Here is a 26,416-nt window from a genome sequence, read left to right on the forward strand (position 1 = left end):
AAGTTTCTTTTTATCTGTCATATCAAGATATTTGCTGAAAACTGTGAAAAAAAACCGTCATTTTTCCCCTTTCAAGTGCAATAACTCTTACAAGAAGTGGTCTGACAACTTCTACCTTAAACTTTTGTAGTCCTATTAAGGATCATTTCAGCTTTTGAAAGAATTTGGCTAAACCTAACGATTTATCGAAATAAATGCGACAAAATATTGCCTGGCCTCTATGTTCTATCTTCAATAACATTGGCCATGTTTTTCGACAGATCACAAATCCCCACATCAGTTCTATGCACGATACCCCTAGGGACATTCGTACCAATGTTGGTTCCAATTGGTCACGTAGTGTCACAGGAGAAGATTATTTTTGAAAAAAAAATAAATAAAAAAAATAACAAAAAAGCGATGAAAAGTGCAATTACTACATCATGGCTTAGCGGATTAAATGAACATTTGACCGCTGATAGATTTCATCATGCTGAACACTTTTACCCATGTCAGAATTTAGCTAAACCTGACGGTTTTTTATATGACTCCTATGTTATATTTTAAGTAACGCCGGCCATGTTTTTCGACGGATAAAAAAAATCCCCACATCAGTTCAATGCAGGATACCACAAGAAACAGTCATACCAAGTTTGGTTCCAATTGATCAAGCAGTGTTTTGAAAAACTGTTAACGATGACGACGGACGCGAAGTGATGGCAATAGCTCATATGGCGTTCATCTACAAATTAAATTTACGGTCTTGAATCATATACTAGTATTATAAGTATGATTTTATTCATTTCAAGTACATATTCATAATATATACGGACACTTTAATGGTAGAAGTGATAAGGTTCTTGATGGCGTAGAAAAAATGCACCGAAAAAACGAAATTTTGTTTTTATTTTTTATTGTCTGTTTGTTTGATTGTTTTGTTGTTTTCTTGCAGTTTTGTTTTTTGTTTTTTTGTTTTTTGTGGTTGTTTTGTATTTGTTTTTGTTTTTGTTTTTGTTTTTTTTGGTTCAGACGTAATATTATACAAAACTTTTTTTCATTTCTGTTTACACCGAATTGAAAACGATTACTCTTGCAAACTACCAATATGAAGGTAGATGTTCCACATTTCATGCTGCTTTTCCTTCCTCTAATGGATATATAAAGTATAAACAGATCCACATTTTAAGCTGCTTTCTTCCTTCTTACGGGTATATATTCAATTGCTGGACCGAAACATTTTTTCGACAAAAAAGTGGAATTTTGCCCGATTTATATTTGTATTGAAAAACAGATTTTTTGCTTCACTGAATGACAAACTTGGATTCGGAAATCAATTGAAATTTCATCGTTCAAACCCGGGAGGTAAAACAAGCGACTGTACTAGGGTAGTAGGCCATAATGCCAAAATGAAGGGTAATAACTGAAAAATCTCTGCAGAAGTCAATGAAAGATTCAAAAAAGGGAGTCACTCTCTATATACCCGTATACACTGACGTGCCGCTGGAATGGGTCAGTCTTTTCTAGAGTTGAAATACATGATTGGGTCATAATTCTTTTTCATTTCCTATGACAATGGGCTGCATTTCTGAGGTTTACTATATCTATGGATCATATTTGTACAATTTTAATGCATAATTTACTGCTAAGACAAACTTTCTTATTATTACCAATTAATCTTCATTTAGTGTCTGCTGCAGCATAGCCATGATGAAAAAATGTTGATTAGGTGACGAATTGATAAATTAAAAATGTATTGGATTTGATCAAAAGATTTTGCTATTATGTGCCCTTTTGCAACCTCCTGGAGACCTTTATTTGGTTTATGTTTTCTTAATTCAAAAAGATGTCAGGTACACAGTGGTAGAATATATAAATGGGTATGTATTTCGTGCTGAAAAATGTATGAATGGGACTGATCTTCTCACAAATATAAGAATTGGGGTGTTTTTCCAATTCCAGCTGCACTCCCGTACCAAGTTTTTAACCCAAGTGAACCCCCCTCCCCCCACCTCCCGTGAGTTAAATATAGTACAGAAATTATGAACAATACTAGTAAGTGAGAATAAAAAGAACTAAATACAAGTAAAATAGGTTTTTGGGTAACATATGATTACGGTTTTATTATCTAAACCAGGGTTAGGTTTCGTATCAATAAAAATGGTTGTAACAAATGAACCGTGATTACCTTTTTATGAAACATCTATCAAATAATATACATAACAACGAAATCCTCTTATTATTTAAGTACGGTTGTTGATTAAACAATCTAACATTGAAACATACAATAACTTCATTTTTTCTATCATGTTATGATTTTCTGATGAGATGATTTGATATTATATTAAGTTTATCCTCAATGCCTATAAGACGTGTTTCAAGAGCAGTAACTCTTGTATTCACCATGTCAGTATGATGCGCATTTCTGAGTGTTATGTCTTCTATTTTGCTGACCTCATGTGCTATATCAACCATTCCAACGGCCTCATCTCCGATATGGTATTTTTCTCCTTGCGCAGTTTTCATATCCTTTAGAAACTGTTTCAATTTGTCCTCGTAGTATCGTATTTCTTTTAAGTATTCTTTTCCAAACTTTTTTAGGATTGATATCCTTAATAAAGCTTTGATTGCATTTGCAGCAGCTGTTTTCTTCCTGTTTTCGTTCTGCATTCTCGAAACAAAATTGAAGACATATCGTTCAGCTCTCGTCTGCTCAAGTTTTCGAGTAATGATAGCAACAAGAAGTGCTGTAGTGATAACTCCCATGATTCCCGTAACTATTGAAATATACCGACCACAATAACTTTGAGGTGTCCGATCGCCATATCCAATTGTCAAGAAAGTAATTGCAACAAGCCACATTATTTCAAGATAGCTGTTTTTATCACTGTCTTTTTCATAATACAGCTCGCATGTTCTCATCGCCCAACTGTTACAAAGGAATGTGCAAAGCATAACAAGCGTTAATAGAATCCCGGGTTTTGTTGTCATAGCAGCTTTGAAAACAAACATTGTATTAATTTTCACTCTACTCATAGCTCCAATGCTAGATGTTGATGTGTCAGTAAGTAGCATGCTGTGTACGACAGCAAACTTTGCTACTAAATATAGTCGTGTAAGCATTAATATAGAGGCTACAGCATCAATGCTTACTTTCTTTCTTTGTCCTGTTGGTGACAAATAGTCCGATTTTAAATCTCCAGGAAACGGATGAATTGCACAAATAAAAATTTCAAACCCTAGTGCAAACCAGGTATAGGTTGACATTACAGACCACCAACTTTTAACACCAGTATCAACACATTTTATTTGCGCCCCAATATAGTACCCGATCCAAATTGCTACGAGAAGAAACAATGTGCTTATTGAAATAACAAGTTTGATGTAAAATGATACAACTCCAGCTTTACTGATATGATCAGCAATGTAAAGTTCTGTTTCTATTATCATACAAATGATTCCGAATAAAGCGATACCAAATTGTATGTCGGTTATCCACCGACGCCATTGTATTAATTTCTTCCGCCTTAGCAATCTTCTCCCAAGTCTCCCTATATGCTTAGCATCGCTTGTTGACGTAAGTGACGTCATTGAATTCATTTCAAGACTTGCGTTACTCATGTATTTTCGTTTGTGGTGGTTGCGAATAAATAAAGGCGTCTTCGGATTATCACCGTCGTAACTTTTCACGCTGATGTCCTCTCTATAACAAACAAGAACGTACATTAACAATTCACAAAGAATAGTTTATTTGATTTAAGTAAGTTTGTTTATACATGCCTGAATGAATTGAAACATTTCTAGTGATGTAGAGAGAGCATGTGTGACCGGCGTCTTCTAGATGTAAATTCATTAATAATAAAATCTAAGATCAGTTATATTGGCTTTTAAAGAAAAGTGTATGTATTACACAACTGATATATTTGATATTATTTTTCTTTTGTTAATCAGCAATGAAGTGTTTATAATTATTATTTTAAATAGCATAATATATACATGTATTAGAATATAGTGAATCTTGCTATAAAGTAAAAAAAAATATGTATTCTCAATAGCTAATCAACTCAACTTGAAAGTAAGAGTTCATTATATAAATGCAAGACGTACAATCAAATACAAATTGCGCTAAATTATAGGCAAATTAATGGAGCTAGACACAGAACTAGAAATAGTGAATATGATTTTTATTGAAGTCGTTTGTTGAACAACTTTTTAGAATTCACTAAAAAATTGCCAAAATTCAGTCCATTTACATTCTTTTCATTTTCCTTAATTTAAGTACAAAATATGCCAACATACACCTCATTATACGTAATAGTATTCTGCATTATTAACCTTACCTTAAACTCGTTCGACGTTATTGCAAGGTCCTTCAAAGAACGTATAGAAGTAAAATTTAAGATAAAAGGTCATCCTTAAAACTGTAATTCGGTAAACGTAAGAAAAACAATGAACTGGTCATCATTGTTTAGCACGTGCCCCATCAAAATGACATATTGATAATATAACCATGAAATACAGATTGATATATAAAATAAAACCATACTTGGGCCCCATAAACGACCATAACCACCAAGCTGTTACTACAATTGATCCATACAGTCAAATTCCTATTATATACCTTAAGTTTGATTATCCCAAGCTTTGATTTTGTCATTCTTTTCATTTATCATTTTCAACATTGATTTTATTTTTACACAGTGTTAATAATTCAATATGTATATGAATTTTCCCCTTACTTCTCTATGTTATATTGTTTTCCAGCTAGTTTCTCATATATTTTTTTTTTGTCAACGAGATTTAGAATTAGGTAGAGTCATGGGGCATATTGATTAAATGATAGCATGCATTTTCGATCAAGTTTTTTTTTTCGCTTCCAATCCTTATATGATTAAGAGAAACTGTGATAAGGGTAAAGGGTTAAGTAGCAACTAAACCTACGATATTATGTTAATAAATGTAGCGGATTTAGTAACCCATTTTCATCTTAAGTACCTATCTTGATAAAAACTTGCAGTTGAAAACATATTTACCTTAATTATCTACAGGCACCTTATAGAGTTACTGAATTTTATATTTCATTATGCCATCTATTACAAATATCAATTCAATTCACTTATTCACTGTCTAACAAAGACAAAAACATTATTTAGGTACACCTTAACATCTTATTGATATGTTATGTCAGGTTAAACATAATATTCATATTCAGATTATTTTCTTAATTGCCTACATATCCGTGAAATTATGACGTCACAATGCTATTTTAGGTTGTGATGTCATTACTTACGATCATCTTTACACTTACGACTGTTGTGATATCGACGCCTGGGCTATTACTGACAACTTTTCACGGATATTGTTCCGAGAATAATAATAATCTTGAATTTACATCAGAGGAAGGATTTTGTATAGCAATCTACCCCTAACTACTTTAAAATATCATTCAGATTGATACACAAATCATGGCGTAAATGTTACCCTTGATTACTTTTCACGGATATGGGCATATGTTTTTTTTTTCTTCATATAAATGTATATTAATTAGTAGTATATTGATGGTTTATACCAATTTATGAATGATCACTACATATATACACTGTTTAACATTTGTTATAATGAAAGAAATAGTTCAATGAAACACCTCTCATTTAGTATAAAAAAAAATATTTGTTAGGCATTTTTATTTGGATGTTGCGCACGATGTTTCGCCGCTCAATGGTTATGTTATGCTAACTGAAGATTTAAGTAGCATTCCAGATTAGAATTATGCAATAAGTGATACATGATTGGAAAGCCTACATATTTTTAATTTTTATATTTTGTTTAAAATGTTACAGTTAACATAAATTAACATGTGGATTTTCATAGAATCCTTGTTTATAAGAGATAAAAATTACATGTATATAGAATGCACTGTAGAATATCAAGTTAAGGGAGATAACTCTGTAAATGACATTAAAATACAATAGAAACTATTTGATTTTCAATGTGAATTAACTCCTAAGAACATACAGATTACAATGAATAAATATAGATTTCATCATATAAACTTATAAAACAACTTAATAACCAAACAAATGTGTAACCTTTTTTGAGGTGTATCATATTTTACAGAATATGCATGATTCTTACAAAGAAAATATATAACAGAAGTTACTAAAACAACAATAGAAATAAAACACTATAAAAACTACAATAAAAAATTAGAGAATTAGATAATAATAATCATTTATTTTAAAACTGTTTTAGTTGTGTTCCCTCTGTACAAAATCTTTTTTTTTAAATATTTTTAATCGTGCCTATGGTATAACTCTCTTAAAAGTGTAACTAGAACATGTAGAAACAGTGATAGTATTGAGAAGGTGTTTACATCATTCAAAACCGGGCAGTGGGTAGAACATAGCAAATTATGTTTTCGAACCCACTACACATGTCCTGACTTTGCACAGGCATTTCCAAATGAAAGGTGGGTAAATCCAGTTTTTGTTTCATATCAAAAATGCATCAATACTCAAAGTTGGATGTTGGTTTATGATTAACTGCAACAATTAAAGAGAAATAAATGACATAGAAAGCATTGAGATTCATTGCAAAAAGAAAAATAACTCATTTTATGCACATTTGGTCTCTTTGTGAGAGAGTCTGGGTAATCCATTGTCCATTGTAAAAAAAAATCTCTATACTATTTGACATACATATGATATAAACATTATATCTGTGGGAAATATTTGTGTTAATGCCACCCATATCATAGGATCTGGAAGATTTCTATATCGACAGTCTCCTAACGATTTCTAAGTGTCGTCAGAAATTTTATTTTCAGTTGAATAATGATATATGGGAAATGGATTTGTGTGCATGTCTAACGCAGGTAGCTATAATAATAATAATAATAATAATAATAATAATAATAAAGATTACATTAAGTTGAATATTTTGTTTAGTACTACAGAATAATCCTTGAATATAAACTTTATGTCAAATCGGTGAAAAGAATACATGAAATTACTCTAAAAAATCACCATGAAACCTTGATAAGCAAGTTGTTTTGGTAAATTTTCGTGAAATTATTATAAAAGAGTAATCAAGGGTACCAAGGTTATAGCGGTAATTAAAAGAATGTAATCCAAGGGCAAAGACTAGACACGAAAAACAGACACACACACAACACAGAACACAAAGTAACCAAAACATTACATACAATGTAACAAAAGCAAATGAGCAACTCGGACTTCACTAAAGACTGGGAGCATGGACCAGATACACCGGTAGGGTAAGCGTCCTCTGCTTTTCTAGAAACACCAGCCGAGTTGCTCATAAAAAGTCAAGTCCGGGGTAGACAAGAGAGGAAAGGAAAACTAAGACACGTTGAACAAATCAGTTTTAATGGTGCAGATGGATACACCGTAACGATCCACGAGTTCATGATGACGACCATAAAACTTTTGTAGTGATGACTTCAATGTTGTAACAACATAACCCTGCTCCAGAAGCTTATTTGTTAGAATTCTAGCGCGATACAAAAAGTCTGCGTAGTCTCGGCAAGCTCTGGCATAACGTATGAGTTGTGATATGAATACTCCATACGCAGGTGCTGAAGGGATGTTGCCACAGATGAAAGGAAAGTTGACAATTCTGAATGAAAAGTCATCACGATTGTCGTAAAGTTTGGTCAATAGTTTTCTTTTACCATCGATTTCTATGTGTAGGTCAAGATATGAGGCTTACTTCACAGTGTCTGTAGTATCCTCTATCTCAAGTTCTTTGGGGTTGATGCGAAAGATGTTGTGTTAAATCCCCAACATCAGGATTATTTAAAGATAGTACGTCATCTATATCGCTGAAACTGAGATTTAAGGATCTAGCTTTTAAACCTTGATGTAAGTATGGGAATCTCTACCAAGAACTATATATTTGTATTTAGGTGTACCATCTTTTTTGGAAAAACAGCAATGTATAATGTTTTTAAGTCGGGATTTTAACTGATTATGTAGAATATAAGTATACAGTGTTGAAAAATCATGGGTTAATGCCATTATATTCAGATAATAGACTTGAACTGATTGTCTCCAAAAGATCTTTCGAATTTTTCAGGATTAACAATGAATTAATACCACTACATGAGTTACAATTGTTGTGGTAGGACTGCAAACCCTCTTAGACAGCCGTGTGTATAGAAGTTAAAAGTTTTGAAAGAGGTTTGGTGGTACATTTTGCAGATCCAGCTATGTGACTTTGTTTGTATGGATTCTTGTGGAGTTTAGGAATCCAGTACATAGACGGTAAATCACAGTCAAAGAGAGACCAAAACAGGAAAGCACAGATTTATGGTTTCCCACAATCTCTTCCTTGGAAAGTGTGGTAGCAGTATAGGTCTTATCACTTCTATTATTTTCTACGTCTACCTCTGATAATAAACACTGGATGTAAAACGTTTTGCAGACAAAAACAATGTTGCAGATACGACAACATATTTGTCATGTATAATAGACAATGTTTTTTGCTACATCGGGGTCTTTGAAAACTGATGTAGCATTGGCACTCATTGAACTACTTAAAATTTTCATTCGTTTTAAACTTAAAGACCACACGACATTTAACCACTAGAAAATTTTGTAAATAGTTTATATAAACATGTGGATTGAACGTACAAAAAATTTTGTTAACCAAGGCAAATATTCCAGTAACTGATATAATCTCTTTCAATTAATATCTGAATATAGCTAATGTTAAATGTATATTAAACAATTTGTGTAGGCATTTTAACTCCCTTATTGTTGTCCACACAGTAGCAGTCTTCTGAAAGTATTATTTTTACACATTTGGTTAATTTTGATTGCATCAAAATTTCAAGACCAAATAACACAAGCTTTCATAATAAGTGTCTTATAAGTATATTTACTATGTAACGGTCTCCATTTGTGGGATATATATGGTTAGGAAAGGTCAGTGCATTCTGTGATATAAGGAAGAACTATAAATGAAATGCCAATGGAGAACTTTTCTTAAGCTTGCACTTCACTGAGGTCGGAATTTGCCGAGTTTTCTTGCTTTATTTACAAATAACGATAATATCATTGACCTTAGAGATTGATGGTAAGGAAAACTATTGACCAAATTATACGACAACCGTGATGACTTTTCATTTCGTATTGTCAATTTTCCTTTCATCTGTGACAACATCCTTCACCACCAGCGTATGGAGTTTTCAAATCACAACTCATACGTTATGCCAGTGCTTGCTGTAAACGCAGAGTTTTTGTATTGCGCTAGACTTCTTACAATAAAGCTTCTGGAACAGGGTTATGTTGCTACAAGATTGAGGTCATCACTAGAGAAGATTTATGGTCGTCATCATGAACTCGTGGATCGTTACGGTGTATCCATCTGCACCATGAAAACTAATTTGTTCAACTGTGTCATAGTTTTTCCTTTCTTCTTTCGTCTAGACTTGATTTTTATGATCAACTCGACGGATGTTTCTAGAAAAGCAGAGGATGCTTACCCTACCGGTGCACCTGGTCCATGCTCTTATTTTTTAGTGGACCCCGAGTTGCTCATTTACTTTTGTTACTTTGTATTTACTATTTGGTTATGTTATGTTCTTTCTTGTCTTTGTCTGTTTTCCATGTCTGGTCTTTGTCCCTGGATTACATTGTTTTGATTTCCGCTAGAATCTTAGTTCCCTTGATTACTCTTGAACATATGCATATATTTATATCCAGTAGACCAAACCGACAGAAAAGTTTTCATCAGCACCATGTATATCAAAAAGGCTTTAAAATGATAATATGTACACTAGAAAAGAGGAAGAAGCAATAGGCAATGGTTACGGCCCAAAAATATCAACTTTGTTGTAATAACATAAAAGTTGTTCAACATATGGTCAAATATATGCATATTAGAAAAATGAATGAATTGTGGCTTTAGTAAATTGTAATGACGTCACAATGGTGCATTAATCATACGTCATTTAACAAAAATAAAATGCTGAGTACTGATAATTTGTTGAATATTTTTAACATATTCACATCTAGAAAAGTATGTCTACACCCAGGACAGGATGCAGCTTTATATTTTCACATATGATAAACTATGAAAAAGTGAATGTATCTCCTACAATGAATTTGTTTTGGGGTGAGAGCACAATATCTTTGACAGAAAAATTGCAGACCAGAAAGTGATCAAAAAGGACAAAATTAACATTTTTTTTTTCAATTTTGGTAAACTTCAATTCTTTTGTTATTTTAATGCATGATTTTTTTTTTTAACGTCCTGTTGTTTTCTCAGTTACTGATTCAAGTCTCTAAATTCCAAATTTACACTTTTAACACTTAATGATTAATTTTCAGATGTAGTTTATACCAATGCGCATTTAACATCTTTACAAAACTTATTGTTAAATATGACTAAATGATAACAAAATGAACTTTCCTTTTTGTTTTGTATCAAGAATGTCAACAATTTCAAATGCATAGAATATAGACAAATATCATTTTGTTTTGCATGCTGTAGAACTAAAAGTAAAACTATCAGGGAAAGTTTAAAAATTATATTTTTCTTTTAATAATTATAAGTGGGAAATTATTTGTTTCCTTTATAATGTTATGTTGTTCTCTGTTATGTAATTTTGCTTTTACTTCCATTCTTGATTGTTGCCACTAAATCCACGTTATATTTGCCGTTGCATTAGCTTGTTATTATCAGGTAAGATAACGTATTCAACATTGCTTTATCTGAGAAGCTGATTCTTTTTATAGCGGATCAATTTTATCATATGACTAAAACCGGATCTCATAAGCTTTTTTCTTGTTACTTTCATAGCAGACATTTTAGACAATCAATTACACCCTTATAACATTTTCAGATAGTCCCTATCATCTGTTTAGGACAGTACATTAATTCATACTGATAATACAATTTAGTATGTCTGTGAAGGATCCATGCATTCTCTTTATTATAATAAACATATGACATTCCCAGATTTTGTCATGCCTTCTCGAAATTTTCTTGCAGTGGTACCAAAACCACATTTAACAATGTCTTTTAAACTCTTTTCTATCACTGACAATTACTCTGAATATTCTGACACATTTTCAGTCTTTAAATTTAGACATTTTCTGACAGTTTTTTAATCATATCCATGACACTTTTTACAGCTTTTAAAACTTTAAACCTTGACATTGTCACGTCCTAATGCTTAATGTCTCAAATCTATCTCTACCTTTTCGAAAAGCATCTTACGCTCCATAAACATTTTCGACTTCAGCTTATTACAATTATAAGGCGTACGCGCTTAATTAGTTCTCTTAGCAAAAGTTGTATGTTCCATATTAACGGTATTGTTATGTTCATATAACATCTGTAAATACATTGGAACTTAAGATGGAACGTTAAAGAACATACACGATGTGGCGACTATTATTATGCCATCTTCTAACTAACAGTAAAGATGAACATGCAACTAAAATATATACCAGAAACTAAAAACTAAATCGTAAAGGAAAATAACTTTGAAACTTCTTTAAATGACAAGCAAACAACTAACTTAGTATTAAAATATATAAATATGCAAAAAAACTTACGAGGACGACATTTTATTTGTGTTAAATCATTTCCGACCTCCTATAAATCTGATCTATAGGCAATACGTATTGATTCTAGCTGACAATCTGTTGCAAATGTTATCCATTCTTATTTACGCTCATTTTTTTTCATTAGTTTACTTAAGATATAATTAATCGATCTTATAGAACTGCAAAAGTTTACCTCAACAGTGGTTGATATTTGTAATGTGACATGAGGTGACAAACTCTTATTAGCTAAATCTATCTGAAGTACAGATAACTAATCACCATTTGTAGACGTAATTGAGCTTTATAACATGTGTTTCATTTTATTTAAATAAATAATTCATGTGTTACAGCGAAAATCTTATGAAAAAGAAATCTATAACCTATAACAAAAAAACGGAACAAGGAATGTGTGTAAGATCAAAACTTTTTTAAAGTCAAAGAAAAAAGAGTTTTGTCTATTGAAGTTATTATTGAGCGATAATACTTCTTATTATTTTAATCAATAATCTGTGAGATACATGTAACATCTGATAGATCCTCTATTTAACCATCTTATAAATTCATACACTACCAATAAATAAGGAATGAAAATCGAATCGAAATATCTTATATGTTTACAAGCATGAAGTAAACAAATCGTGACTCTTAATATCGTATATAATTACTCTATAAACAATAATAATGTGATTTATAACGTCTTGTTTATATGGTGATTCTTATCAGCTCCAGTGCCATTAGTTTATTCTGAATTCAGCGTTATAGAAGTCTAATTGTAAAAAAAAGTCTGGCGTGATACAGGCATATAGACTTACAATCAAATACCAACTCTTACATGTACATCATGCCAGAGCTTGCCGAAAATTAGCGTAGTTTTCACAAGCTCTGGCATAACGTATAATTTGGTTAGGGAACGAAAATTCTATACGCAGGAGCTGAAGGGACGATACCACACATGAACAGAAAGTTGATGATATGGAACTAAAAGTCATCGGGTTCGTCGTTTAGTTTTTCCTTTTTCGGTAGTGTCTATAGTGCATGACATGACTCTCAAGTTCTTAAGAAACTAGGACTATTCTAAGACAAAAACGTCATCTATATAGCAAAACCTAGAATCAAAGATCTCAAGATTCGAGACTGGCTCCATAGTGTGTGTAGTCTCATGTATCTCATGTTTTTTAAGGAGAATGTAATGTATAAAACCTCCAAAAATACAGCGACATCTATATACCATTAACTGGGATCAAATGATCTGGCTTAACGATGTTTCTTGTCTAGGATGATATCAGGTGTGAAGTCAGTCTTTTAAGAGTGAAGGAATATGTCATCGAGAAGCGCTTACATTGTAATGCCGATCGTTTGTTGAAAAGCTACACTCCACCACAGAGGACAAATATACTGTTTATAAAAAAGATTCAGCATTTTGACGACATTTTTTTAGGGGTACATGTAGAACATATTTTGAAATAGCTTTAAACAAAGTAAGCAATTCTCTACCAAATACTATGTATTTGTATCTAAGTGTTCCATCTTTTCATAGTAACAATGATTATATAATGCTTTTTAGTCAGTATTTTAACTCAGCATGGGGAAAATTAATACAAAGAGTTGAAAAATCGTAAGTCTTGATGCTATCATAATAATGATAATAATTTAACATTGAGAGCTTCGAGACCTTTTTCAATATTTCCGAACCCACAGTGAATTGACAATACTATATGGGATTACCATGTCTCAAGTGCTCCTTGAAATACGAAAATTAGTGAGTTACGAAGATGCATTTTGCCGATCAAACTACGACGCGTTGTTTGTATGGGTTCTTGTAGAGTTTTGGAATCCAATACACGGAGATACACGAAGATCACAAACATTGTCGTTTATAGAGAGACCGAAAGAAGATAGGGGCGAGCTTTTGGTTTTCATCTCTTCCATGTAGAGTGTGGTAGTAACGTGTTACATGAAATTTCCGACGTAATGGACTATACTGAAAGAACGAGCCGCTAGTTGGAGAATTAAATGATGAAGACAATGTGACATTCAGTGTGAATAAACATCAAAATGAAATAATCCTTATTTTATCATCAAGTTTTACATACTAAGATTAGAAGTGACTTGCAGTACTGATAACTGAAGCTATTATTATCTTGACTTATATGTCTTCGTATATGAAGCCAGGTTTAAATCGGTAAATCACTTTTACATTACCTATTGAAAAGTTGACAACTGAATGCTAAAACGTTTATACTAACAAGGCATATTCAGATCCCAATAAAAGATATACATCAATAATCTCAGCTAACTACTCTGTTAATTAATGACTTCCAATTCAGTGGATACTTGTATTTTCAACTGAGCCAATAGAATCAAGGCAAGAATATTTCAGGTATGAAAAACTTTCATATTACATAGATATTACACTCAACCGTGTTACCTAGGCTTCGAGACATATTCCCGTTGCAAAGCTTGGGTTGTTTCATTAAAGGGGGATTTATAAAGTAGAAAGTAACATGAAAAAGGTTTACTTTTAAGAAAGTCTTCTTAAAATGGTTCCTATTTTGATAGAATTTGTTCTAGAAATATCAACTGTGGTAGGAATCATTAATTTACGCGGTGAAGGAGCGAGTTTTCCTGGTGCCGTGTACAAAAACTGGATTCCGGCTTACAGGCGATATAGATCACCGCATGTTTCGTTGAACATGAAATACGACGCAGTTGGAAGTGGCAACGGTAAAAGAGCTATTAAAGATAATATAGATATAGAATATGCAGGATCTGATACGGTTCTATCTGCGGAAGAACAGGTTAATTACCCAGATCTTGTGACCTTTCCGACTATGGCTGGGTAAGTTTTTATAAAGGTGTTCGTTTTTTCCTTGTATTATGCCTTTTACGAGAACGTTATTTACATATATTTATACAGAAATTGTTTTTAAATTAGTTCGCGTGAAATAAAGGTCCTTATTTATTTTATTTTGTTACTCTACACCCTTGGAATTCTTTTAAAAGGGTTTTAGTTATAACTGCCTTTTTAAAACATCTGTTTTATTCTTTTATTAAAATGCTTACTTAATCATAGAAATAGTAAAACTGCATTAACAACTAAACAAAATTTTGCCCAAAATATATCAAGTATGCCTTAATAAATTTGGTTACAATAAAGTTGTGGTTTTTAAAGTTTGCGCCTCTCTTTCCTACTTTTAGTACAACTGTACCAAATCAAAAGTTCAAGTACCAACACTTTGCGTCCGTCGTAAGCCCGATTTGTAGCTGCAAGAAACACCTTGACTAATTAAAGCATATAATTAAATGGGAATGACGTATGAGTGAGCTTTTATAAACGGCCAACTTTTGATTTCGTTTGATGGCCGTTGGACGCTAATTAAGCTTCTGATTGGCAAATATTCAAAAATCAACGTCTTAATTATCAAAGATAACAATCTTTTAAATTCAGTAGGGTGGTTGTTCTCAATCCTTTCTACAGACGATACACTTATAAGAGGATCGGATGGATCAACGGGAAGCTGTGGTCGCTCCAAGTTGTCATTGAATACATTATGGCTTTTTATTCTGCTAATAGTTGAGTCAAAAGTAACATTACTTGGCATAAATACTAAAAGTGGGAACTGTTACATTTGACTGAATTTTGACTCTGTTTAAATTAACAAGATGGCCGCCGGAGATTTTCTAACCTTCTGGTGGGCCAATTTTTAAAGATCCACTCTTTAAAAACCCCGGGTGTTTTGAAGCGTGAAAAAATTGTTATCCCCAATATCTTAATGACTTGTTTGATTTGGCTGCAAGATATTTGCGATATCACACTATAGACGGTGTGGTACGAACAAGTGATATGACGATTGTTGTGTGGTTGTGTATCCATTTTCTATAAAACCTAGAGGGTCAACAGCGACGTTGTGGCGTTTCTAACGTTTTTTTTTTCTCTGCAGAATGTCAAGCGGTCAAATATTCAAAAGGAATTCAACTTTTACTCATTAGAAGCCTATATTTTTTCTTAAAATGATTTACTTTTTGTTGGCTCAGCAGTTTGCTTAACATATGACTACAGCTGCTCAAACTTTCAATTATTACTTTTTTTGGAAAAGTTTATGGCATATGTCTTTGCTAATGCTTAAACAGGCTTAAAAGTCTTAGCAGAATATATGTACGAAGAAACCTCTAGGTATTTGTTGCACTTTTTGCTGCACTTTTCACGTGATGTGTCCTCCATTTTTAGAGCAGTTTACTAAAATAAAAATAAAGAAAATTTTATTTAAAATTCATTTCAACTTGTTGATTGAACTTGCAAATTGTTTACTTGTACGCCATCAAAATCGCCCCGAGCAGGTCCGGGTGTTAAAAGAATAGGCCTACGGCAGCGTTAAGCTTGTCGTAAAAGGCGACTAAATAGTGCTCAGAAACCTAGCCGGGGGGCTAGGCGCTCTGCCCACAGAGCAACTGGGATGTGTGCCCCAGATGGTGGAATGGGGTACCCCTGGCATGTTACATGCTGGGGTTGTCAGGCTATAATATGGAAAACCTGACCACAAACCATAGTGGTGCACCGTGTTTGGAAAGATGCCACGTTCCTCGCACGTTAAAGAACCCTACTGTGGTATTCTCCCGGAGTAGAAACCTTTGCGCTCCGCCACAGCAGGCTAAATTGCCCGATCTTACCCATCTCCCCTTTTTCTAGTGGCAATCAAAATTTGTCGACCCTATTGTCCTTGTGTCCCATCCCATTTTCATTTCATCATCATTTCATGTTCATTTTATCGTCCATTTCATGTTCATCGTCTGAATATAGCTGAAAAATTGCTGCTCGGGCTTTAAACCCCAACAAACAAAACAAACAAACACCATCAAAATCTTTAAGACATGGAAGATAATCATGTAATTCTAGTCCCTTATTTAATTAGTATATGAATATAACCAATGTCATATGTATATCATACAATTAGTGTAGACATTTTTAACCTTGCAGTCTTCTTGTAATTTCAAAACTTTTTGGCTGGACATTTGGTTCTGCATGTACTTTAATATGTATTTGCAAGACCGAACAAAAAATGGCCAGACAAGCAAAAGTTAAAAAGCCTAGTTTCAAGAATTTTCGCCTAACATTTATTCAGATAAAAAATAGTTACCTGACGTAACCATAATGGGCTTGTAATATCTTTCTGCCCGACACATTTCCAGAAAACTGCCAATTGGAATACAATTGCCTATCCGTGTTCTCTCAGAAATGTTTCAAAACACTTTTGTATAAAGAAAATACACTAAAAGATGAAAGAGAATCAATATTGTTTAACATGGCATGGGAGATTCAATCGGAAATCACTATATTTTAGGTCCCAACAGTACAAGCTCTAATTAAGCTTTTCTTTAAAAACTGATATGTTAAATGCTTGAAGCATGAATGCAGAATGAGTTTTGCAAGTAAATAGTAATTACACAATGATTTTGTTTCCCGTTGTTGTCGACTAACTTAGAAAAGTAAAAAAAATATAGAATCACGGTGTAATTAATGTAGCCCATGGGCAGATGTGTATTAGAGAGAAAGTTTCGTCCGTCCACCTGAATTATACAAAAATCTGCTCGTTTTAATACAAATATACCACTCGTATTGATATTGCAAAAAAAATGCTTTTTTACACGTGATTTAAGGAGTAACCTCTCATCAACAGCATAAGAAACCAAATTCATAAGATCTAAATCAAAACATGAATTGTATACAAGAAGTATTCGAAAACAAAACTACCGAAATAGGAAGCCCAATCCAGCACCGAGATGTCCTACCAACTGAAATACAGGAAATGAAACCTTAGTGTTTTTATTATAGTGAGTGTTTTCTAAAATACTCTATGATATAAATCGGATCAGACAAAACTGACTACTGGACTGGTGAAAACATTCCATGGCTTTTAGCCAACCAGCATTGACATCGACCCAGTGTTTGCTCAGTGCAAAAATACTGCTCATACTGATAAAACAAATTCTGGTATTCTGTACACGTGTTTCAAAAAGTAACACCTCATCAGCAGCATTAAAACGGTAGATTTCATTGTTTTAACATAGATGGGAAGAGCTCAGACCACGATATGAATAGGTAATCTTCCCTGCATAATGAAAGTCGCGAACCAATGGGATTTTGCTTTTATTTATGTTAATTCTATTTTTGATACATTCATACATCAAACAAGTGAAACTTACTGTACAACATGGCACGAAAAGACATAAAAAAAGTTAACAATATCAGTAATTGAACTTGAAGGCAAATTATCATCGATTATGTGGAAAAATCTGGTTCAAGCAAATGAAAATGTCGGGATTAGAAATACTCGATAAATATTTGAGCAATTTTTTGAATATTTTTAATGATGTAAACAGAGATAAGAACTAGATTAATTTGAATTGTTGTTTGCATTATATTATTATTGTAAATAAGTTGTTTGATGATATTAAAAACTCATTCCACTGAAACTGGTAACTAATAAATTTAAAGGCATAGAACTGTGGGAACCAATGGGTTTGCTTTTTTCGCTTTGGTGTTAAATTGTCGTGTTTGTGTTGTTTTGTTGGTTTTATTTGGTTTTATTTGTTTTTATTTGTTTTTGTTTTTGTTTTGTTTGGTTTTGTTTTGTTTGTTTGTTTTTGTTTGTTTGTTTGTTTGGTTTTTTTTTGTTTTTTTTTGTTTTTTTTTGGTTTTTTTTTTTTTGGGGGGGGAGTTAAGTGTTTAAGCATATTTCATTTGATATATAAATAACAGAAAAAAGGATTGGCATGAGTCATACATCAATTAATATCATCTCTTATTAGGGGTGTTTTTCTATTGTTGTGTGTAATTTTATTTTAAAAGCTGGTGTGGTTTTAACTCATTTCTAGATCTTCAAAAAATGAAAAACTTTGGAAAAACCTAGTGTAATTAGACTGCTTATTGCTGAACTTCATTGTGTTCGTAAAAATGTCCCACTCGAGACTATACAGATAAATAAACCTGCGTCAACAGTATATTCAGATTTTTGGTCAATGTTAATGCATAGTAAAACAAAGTAGTACTTTATTAACTTGCAATCAATATTATAATGTTTACAATTTTGAGAAATCAAACACTTAAACTACTATGGCATTCTATAAAGAACAAAATCTATATAAAATTGCCGATAGTAGACATAAGACATGCATAAGCCATGTTTTACGTAGATATAGCCTTTGCTACCTACAAATCTGTATTTTGGTGGAAACCAGCTCAGATTATCAACACTGGTTGTAATTCTCTTTGTTTTCTGCAAAAAAATATATTACTACTTAATTGTTTCTCTTGTAAATTACTGTGACATGTATAAACCACCTGATGACAAACTGTGGTCTGCATCGCCATAATGTATTTCAACACCACTTAGATGAACTGTCCTGTCCTTCCATACATCGTGTACTAGATTTCAGACTTATGTTAAAACTAATGGGTATTACCGGTCAGCGAAAGTTATATATATAGTCTAGCTGGTGGTGGGATCTAGGGCGCTGTGGACTTAATGCAGGCGGTCTTGTCACCTTGTCAAGGACTTCACAGCGGTACGAGGTCGACTCCCAAAATGGAAACAGTTAAACATTTTCTTGGCTAATTTCACAGTTCTGACATCGTTGAGAAATTTTCGGACCCAGATAAGATAACACAAACGCTTTCTATATATTGAATAAAATGTTTCGCATGATGCAGGTTGATACGACCACAATGGGTGGGACCATGAACAGTTGGCAGCAGTATTCATACTTAATACATCTCTGAATTATGAGTGTGGTTATATGTTTAATTAATAAGTCTAAGCTACCGCTGATAAGAATAAATGGGATAAAAAAAAACTTATAAAGAGAAATTAAGTTACTACAACATCAAAAAGAAAATTTATACAATGTTTAGGAAAAGTTTTTTACACCCTTTCCTCCTAGTTCTTCAAATATAAGGATCGCAACTCTTAAATCTATTTAAACATTTCTTCTGTGGTGTGAAACCAGCTTATACGATTCCCTAAAGATCCATACATTTTTACTCAAGTATTTTACCTAAAACAATAAAAACATGTTTTGTTTCTGGTCAATTACTATACGGTAAGACAATCTCTCAAAAATTAATCCAAGCTTTTTAATATGGTTTGGCACTTTGTGAAGCATTTTCAAATCGATATTTACAATTTCAGTCAAGTTATTGTCAGGGCATCTGAATAAAAATACTTCTTTCTTGTACCTAGACAAAACTCCAATAAACAACTCAAGCCTTTCGTTTCTGGTATGGCACATAGTGGTACATATTCTTAAGTTTTGTCCAAAACCCTGGAAAATGCTTATTGCTGGCCTCCCTTTTTCCTCATACTTCCAAAAAGGTTCAAGGCACAAACTTACGTAAAAATTAATAGTACATGGGCTGAGATAACCTCCCATTTATGAATCTTTTTGTCGCTAAAAAATAAACTGAAGCATTTTGTCTTGGTGGGGTGTCTACTTTTTATACCTCGTTCAGGCAAAAATCCATTTTTACGTTTTTTGATTCTTCTGTCTACAAAGCGGAGTAAACTGACATACACATGTATCATCATGTAGCCCAATTTCTCAATTTTACAATGGTTTCAAGAAATTTGCGGTAACACATAGGGTTTAGGGTAAAAGGAAACAAATGTACCCTTACCCCACCGATAAATCGCTTAAATTAACATATTTTTCATATCAAAACCCCTAGAGTATTCATGCTTCAGTAAAAAATGGCTTATTTGGTATTTTCTGTTTAGTATTATCACAATTAGTACTTCTGGGGTTCTTATGATGAATTTTGGATATTTTCGTCAAAATTTATCCAAAAAAGCGAAAAATAGGATTTTCGATTTTTTCGTATATAAACACGGTGTTTTTTACTTACAAGATAATGTACTTAAAAATTAGTATGGGTGGTGCTTGGTCACAATATTAATTCAGCTGATAAAATCAGGAAAATAGGCATTTTTGAAATGACAAATGTTAAGGAATCTTTAAAAAAAAAAATGGAAACTTGTTATTCAACTTGTCCATTATCTCCATTTTGGCTAAAAAGAGGTTGGATAATGAATCTACCGGATGTTGATTCTTTTATTGGTGGTTTACAGGGCACGTATAAACGACTGACTTTGTGTCGAACCTGCTTTCTTCCTTAGGATTTCCAAAATAATATGTTGTAGGGGTTAAGGTTTAACAAATTTCGCAGTACACATTTAAGCATAGATTTTATCCTGCAGCACCGGATGTTTTAAAATCCACTCTAATTGGCCAGTGGACAAATGCTTGGATTGCTGATGTTGAATAAACTTTATCGAATTTTAATAACAAAATCTGTAAAGTTTTTTTTTATTTTCAGAGCAGTTGTTCTGGCATACAAACTTCCTGGATTACGTAGTGACTTAAACATGACTAGGGAAGTCGTTACTGGTATCTACAATGGCACAATACGTTGGTGGAATGATTCTCTCATTCAGCAAGTGAATCCACAATTTACATTTCCCTATAAGAGGTTACTTGTAGTGGCAAGAGCGGATAAATCTGGTACAACTTCACTTTTTACGCAAGGTTTATCTTCATTTAACAATGAATGGAATAATACATACGGTTCTTTCTCAACTTCCGATAAATGGATACAAGGGGTTATAAAATATTTTGGCTCAACTTCTTCTGGTGTTGCTGGAATTTTAATGTCTTTTGACTATACGATTGGCTATCTCTCAGCTGCTGCAGCTAAAGAGTTACGATTGAACACAGTTAGTATTGAAAATGGACAAGGTATATTCACTAAGGCAACTGCAGAAAATATTCAAGACGCTATGAATTATTACGCCCAATACACTTCTAATTTAACCTTTTCTCTCCATAATGCTGACGGGAAAAACTCATACCCAATCGCTGGATTTACTCATTTCATCGTGTATAAGACAAAAATATCGAGCTGTTTATCTGCCAAAGAGTTGGTAAGATATGTCGATTGGTTTATGACAGATTCGGTTCAGAGAGAAGTCTGTATTTCATATGGCATGACGCCACTTAGTACAGGTCTAGTACAGCGTATAAATGTCCGTGTCCTTAAACAGATGAAGTGCAACGGGAAACTAGTCTGGGATATGGTTCAGTCTGACATTGCTAAGGAAAGTGAAAAGGACGAAAATTGGGATACTATTGTGGCTATTGTTGTGCCATTATGTCTACTGCTTCTCATCTGCTTTTCGGGATACATTGTTTTTCATAGTATATCTCACTACAGACGAATTTACAACAATGATTGGTTCATTCCAATTGATGATATCATCTTCTATTATGATAAGCGGGTGGCAAATTCTTTGAAGTCGAAACTGATTTCAGGAAAATCTATATTTTCATTTCAGTCAGCTTCTCAGACTTCAGAGTACCCAGAATTAGTGTCCCATATAATACAGTGGCCAGGGAAATGGGGTGGCAATAATGTTGGGCTCAGACTTACAACCATAGATAAATTAAAGAAAATTGATCGACCTATGAAGAGTAAAATGCTGACGATGAAAGATAAAATAAATCATTGCAATATTGTCCGTTTCTTTGGATTAACTGAACTTGAAAATGATAATTATGTCATTAGCGAATACTGTGGAAAGGGGCAGTTAATTGATCTGATACAAAATGAGAAATTTGACATGACAAAAGAGCTACAACTTTCTCTTGCCCTTGACATAGCTCAAGGCATGACTTATCTTCATTCAAAAAATATAATCCATGGACATTTGTCATCTTCAACTTGTCTAATAGATTCAAAATGGACCGTAAAAGTTTGTGACTGGGAATTTAACACTCTCATTCAATGCAAAGACGAACACACGAACTTGCTTTATGAACTACATAAAAAAGACCCTATAGATCAGAGCAAATACACAAAACACTTTCGAGACTTCTGGACTGCCCCAGAAGTACTCCGAATTGATTATAAATGTAGACCTACAAGCGCATGTGACGTGTTCAGTTTTGCTATCATTTTGCAAGAAATTTACACAAGAGAGGATCCATATTCAGAGCTTGCAGACGACATGACCCCTGAAGACGTAATAAATGCAGTAGTACACGAAGGTCGATTACGTCCGAAACCGTCAGAAGAAATGCCCTTGTCGGTCCGTCAGTGCATGGAAATTTCATGGAGCAATGATCCGTTAAATAGACCATCGTTCGATCAAATTCTGAAAATGATGAGACGGTCTAGTCCAACAATCAAAACTGTTCTTGATTCTATGATGGAGGCAATGGAAGATTATACGCTTTTGCTTGAGGAGAGAATCGATACAAAAGCTGTAGAGTTCAGTGTAACAATACGACATTTACAGAATTTATTACATACATACATACCACCACCCATTGTCACTTTGTTGACAAGTGGGCAGAGAATATCTTTGGTATCAGTTGGACCTATCGGAATTGTTTATGTTGATATCAGAAATTTAGTTCAGAAAATTGCCAATATCAAAAAAATAACTAACAAAGCAAAATTTATGACGGTTTTTCATCGTAATTTTCAGGTAGTAGCAGATGAATTTTCAGCTTTTTTATATAGTATATCATTTAGTTCTGCAATTATCACTGTCGGTCTACATTCTACAAACCTATCTACTGATCAAAACGCTCTCATTACCGCTCAATTGTGCCTTCGTCTACATTCAATTCTAAAAAACAAAGTCCGCCAATTGGAACTAGAATTTTCTATTTGTGGGACTATAGGAAAACTGCAAGAGTCGATGATTGATAATAATGGTCGGTATCAGTTGTTTGGTGCTCCTCTAGAAAAAGTTATCACCGTGTCAAAAATGACAGAGCCTTCATCAGTAGTGATTTCAAGTACGCTTTGTGAACGTATTAAGGATGTAGTTGGCTTTAGCTGGTCTAATAAACCAAAATACGAGGTAAGATAGTTGAGATAAAGATATATAGCTATACAGAAATGTCAAGATCTGAGCGATTTTTTGTTTTTTGGTGTTTTTTTTTTATGTCAAATATTTGTATACAAGCTATAGACTTTCAGGTTGACATTGAAGACAAGAATAAAAGTGAAATCTATTAACAACACAAGAAAATTGTATAATTATATATAACTGTTGGAGCACCATTCAGATTGTATTTCATAGCACATAATACATTTGCACTTGTGCATGTAATCGTAAGGTTGGTTTGCACATGAAAATGCTTCATTTTTTTCGGAGTTTACATCAAAATCGGCGGTTGGTGAAAAAAAATGTACCAGGAAATGTTTTTTAGTAATCCAGTTATCTTACTATGCAATCGTTGCATTCGGAGTATATAATTGTTCCCGGCTACGGTTGGATCATACATGTAAGGCCATTATAATATACAATGTACCTTGGACAATTGAAAAATTACTTGTTGCAAGATTTATTTTTGTTGTTTACAAATATGCGCTCCTCGGTCCATTCAGAAGTCTAGGCCATGTGTAAATCTTTGTATATTGTGAACTTACTAATTTGCAAAAATTTCAAATGGAAGTTGCATAGTGTATTTTTAAGGCTGTGCATCAATATATCTTTCTGTTAAAGTAAACGTGGTCGAAACAAAAACATTTATAAATACATGTACTATCAAATAAAGTAGACAATAGGGTATTTTTTAATAAACCTCTTTCAAAAGATACAAGATACAAGCATATGACTACACAAAACATCATAAAACATCTTGTGTACCATACAGTGTCCAATCTTTTTTCTGTGTAAGTTAACTGGGTAACGAAAAAATTAATGTATCAGTATACAATCAAGGCTTACATTAGTCTTAGAAAGATATTCTTCCTTTTCAACTGACATGACATTAAACGAACAGCGAGTATCTTCCAAGAAAGCAAGAATTAAATGCTTAAATTATTCTGGAGTTCCTGGGTTTATATTGGTATATTATAGGATTTCTTGATTCCTATTTGTTTTGTGTTTTTCGTTCTTCGTTTCTTTTCTTTGTATGCATACAGTACATTGACATTGCACTGATTAACATACATTTTTCTAGGTTAATGGGGAGTCATTTTACCTTTTTCAAAACACAGAGGAACTTGTACCAGAAGAAAGAAAAACACATAACGTGAATACAGACGAGTCAATAGACTCTGGAGTAGATGTCCATCATACACATGACAACTTAGTAATTGTTGACTGTGAATAAATATTTACATCGGTTGAACAGATACAAGGATATAAAATATATGTCATTCTAAAGAAAAAACTTCAAAAAAGAAATGTTGTTCTTAAATGTTAGATGTTCATGCATGCATCAGTTACAATACTAGACTAGTCTTGTAACAGTGTAGGGTTTCTCAATAAAAATCAATATCGGAAGTGAACATACATGTGTGGTCATTTTTTTTTATTTATGTAGGCAGGCAAAATTGCAACATATGTTTGCATGTGTATTACAACATATGGAAGCATATAAAAACTATGTTTAGGGCCAATATGGTACTACATGTTTTTTGTCAACATACATGCTAACATCATGCGAAAACCATACTCTTTTATCAATTTAGATCGAAAATCTGAATTGATTTAGCAGTCGCCAGAGCCTTTAGATAACATCTGCAATTAACACTACCGCGAGAGTTAGGTCCACTTTGTAGGTATTTCTAATATATCAATTTCAATTTTATGTTATTGACGCCAATGAACAAACCCAATGAACAACTTTTACCTTTTACTGCGAACTAAATATGCTGATTAATTTGGTTTGCAATTAAAAATAGATGACCTCTTATCAGTACCTGTTTATTTCTTTGAATTTAGCCGAAAAAAAACAAGTTCAGCGTGGATATATTCAAGTTGCCTATTTATTTTTAAACGCGATGAAAACCCAGCAAGATTATAAATAGTCTTCAATCATAGAATTGGAATATAAAAATGCTGAGTACTAATTGGAAGACCTGTCTTCAGATATCTCTTGCAGGCACCGATGGATAAAAGGGGCAGTGGTTCCGAGCAAGAAACTTCTATAAAAAGGGATTTCAGGCTATTATTTGCCGCTCATCGTTTGGCAATTTTTGAACAAAAGGGTAGCATAACCCCCGTAACAGTCCTGACGTATCATCCACTGTATCGTGTATTTTAATACGGTTAGCCCCTCGTGACATCGGAAGCCCGGAGATGGCAAATATAAATGACACTTTGCAGCCCGACTGTATATAATAAGTCGTACTTTGTGGTAATGCCTGTGTTTATTTATTAGATTGGTTGCAGATCTAGAGCAGTAAATAGTAATATGTTCGATTTTCTTGGGGATAAAATGAGTTGAAGCGAGTTACCTCAAATCTGGGATCCCCTTTTTCGTATTAAATACTAGTTGGGTTGCATATTTGATAGTGGGAGCAAGCCCCTATGATTATAAGACTTTATCGTTTATGTTAATGTACGTGTCTCCAGACTAGGTTCCCAGAAACTAAGCGCTTTCACATGACACATAGGTGTCTATGGAATAACTTATAGCACTGAGCTATAAAGCTTATCAAGTGAGAAATGTAGCTAGTTGAGAGGAATATGTTTCTAAGGATATGATTTATTTCAATGATTACATGTGGCTTAAGTTTGAATGATTTAACAGGCAGTTTCGACCTGGAGGTCAATAAATAGAATTTCGACCTCAAAATTTAAAAACTGGAAATGGCCAACTAGTTGTTTGTAGTCATTTATGCACCATGTCGGAGAGTTTTGTGTTAATTCATCCAAGTGTTCCATGTAAACCAAGATCGAACCTGAATATTACGCAGACTAGCGTACTGCTACGATGCATTATCAATTTCGGTGCGTGTGTGTTTTTCAAATGTCTTTCGTAATCAGAATGATGAATTTAAAAAA

At 33.2% G+C, this 26,416-nt stretch overlaps 2 protein-coding genes across 4 annotated transcripts; one reads left to right on the forward strand and one right to left on the reverse strand.

Annotated features, from left to right (window-relative positions):
• Window positions 1-1,980: 1,980 nt before the first annotated feature.
• Window positions 1,981-15,773, reverse strand: LOC148616459 (small conductance calcium-activated potassium channel protein 2-like). 3 transcript variants are annotated; one of them, XM_088583516.1, is made up of 2 exons: window positions 11,565-11,640; window positions 1,981-3,679 (listed from the first exon to the last, which is right to left on the reverse strand). In XM_088583516.1, the coding sequence occupies exons 1-2, from the start codon at window positions 11,573-11,575 to the stop codon at window positions 2,287-2,289; spliced, it is 1,404 nt and encodes a 467-aa protein (XP_088439642.1). In that variant the 5' UTR covers window positions 11,576-11,640; the 3' UTR covers window positions 1,981-2,286. The 3 variants fall into 3 exon arrangements, with proteins under 3 accessions (XP_088439642.1, XP_088439644.1, XP_088439643.1); XM_088583518.1 differs by lacking the exon at window positions 11,565-11,640 and adding an exon at window positions 15,724-15,773 and having other exon boundaries at window positions 1,982-3,679; XM_088583517.1 differs by lacking the exon at window positions 11,565-11,640 and adding an exon at window positions 4,317-4,567 and having other exon boundaries at window positions 1,998-3,679.
• LOC148616460 (uncharacterized) lies at window positions 14,001-24,902 on the forward strand. The gene is made up of 3 exons (XM_088583515.1): window positions 14,001-14,394; window positions 20,926-23,476; window positions 24,585-24,902. The coding sequence occupies exons 1-3, from the start codon at window positions 14,096-14,098 to the stop codon at window positions 24,735-24,737; spliced, it is 3,003 nt and encodes a 1,000-aa protein (XP_088439641.1). The 5' UTR covers window positions 14,001-14,095; the 3' UTR covers window positions 24,738-24,902.
• The last annotated feature ends 1,514 nt before the right edge of the window (window positions 24,903-26,416 follow it).

This window comes from Perna viridis, chromosome 5 (genome assembly GCF_037379345.1).
Source record: "Perna viridis isolate PV_CMFRI_1.1 ecotype Kerala chromosome 5, ASM3737934v1, whole genome shotgun sequence".
In the NCBI taxonomy this organism is placed as follows: domain Eukaryota; kingdom Metazoa; phylum Mollusca; class Bivalvia; order Mytilida; family Mytilidae; genus Perna; species Perna viridis.

What these genes read in the sequence shown, in the direction of transcription:
- LOC148616460 (XM_088583515.1), top strand. Translation starts at nt 14,096, where the DNA reads ATGGTTCCTATTTTGATAGAATTTGTTCTAGAAATATCAACTGTGGTA. An exon ending in ACCTTTCCGACTATGGCTGG is followed by an intron (nt 14,395 to 20,925) that starts GTAAGTTTTTAT and finishes TTTTATTTTCAG; the next exon opens with AGCAGTTGTTCTGGCATACA. An exon ending in CTAATAAACCAAAATACGAG is followed by an intron (nt 23,477 to 24,584) that starts GTAAGATAGTTG and finishes ACATTTTTCTAG; the next exon opens with GTTAATGGGGAGTCATTTTA.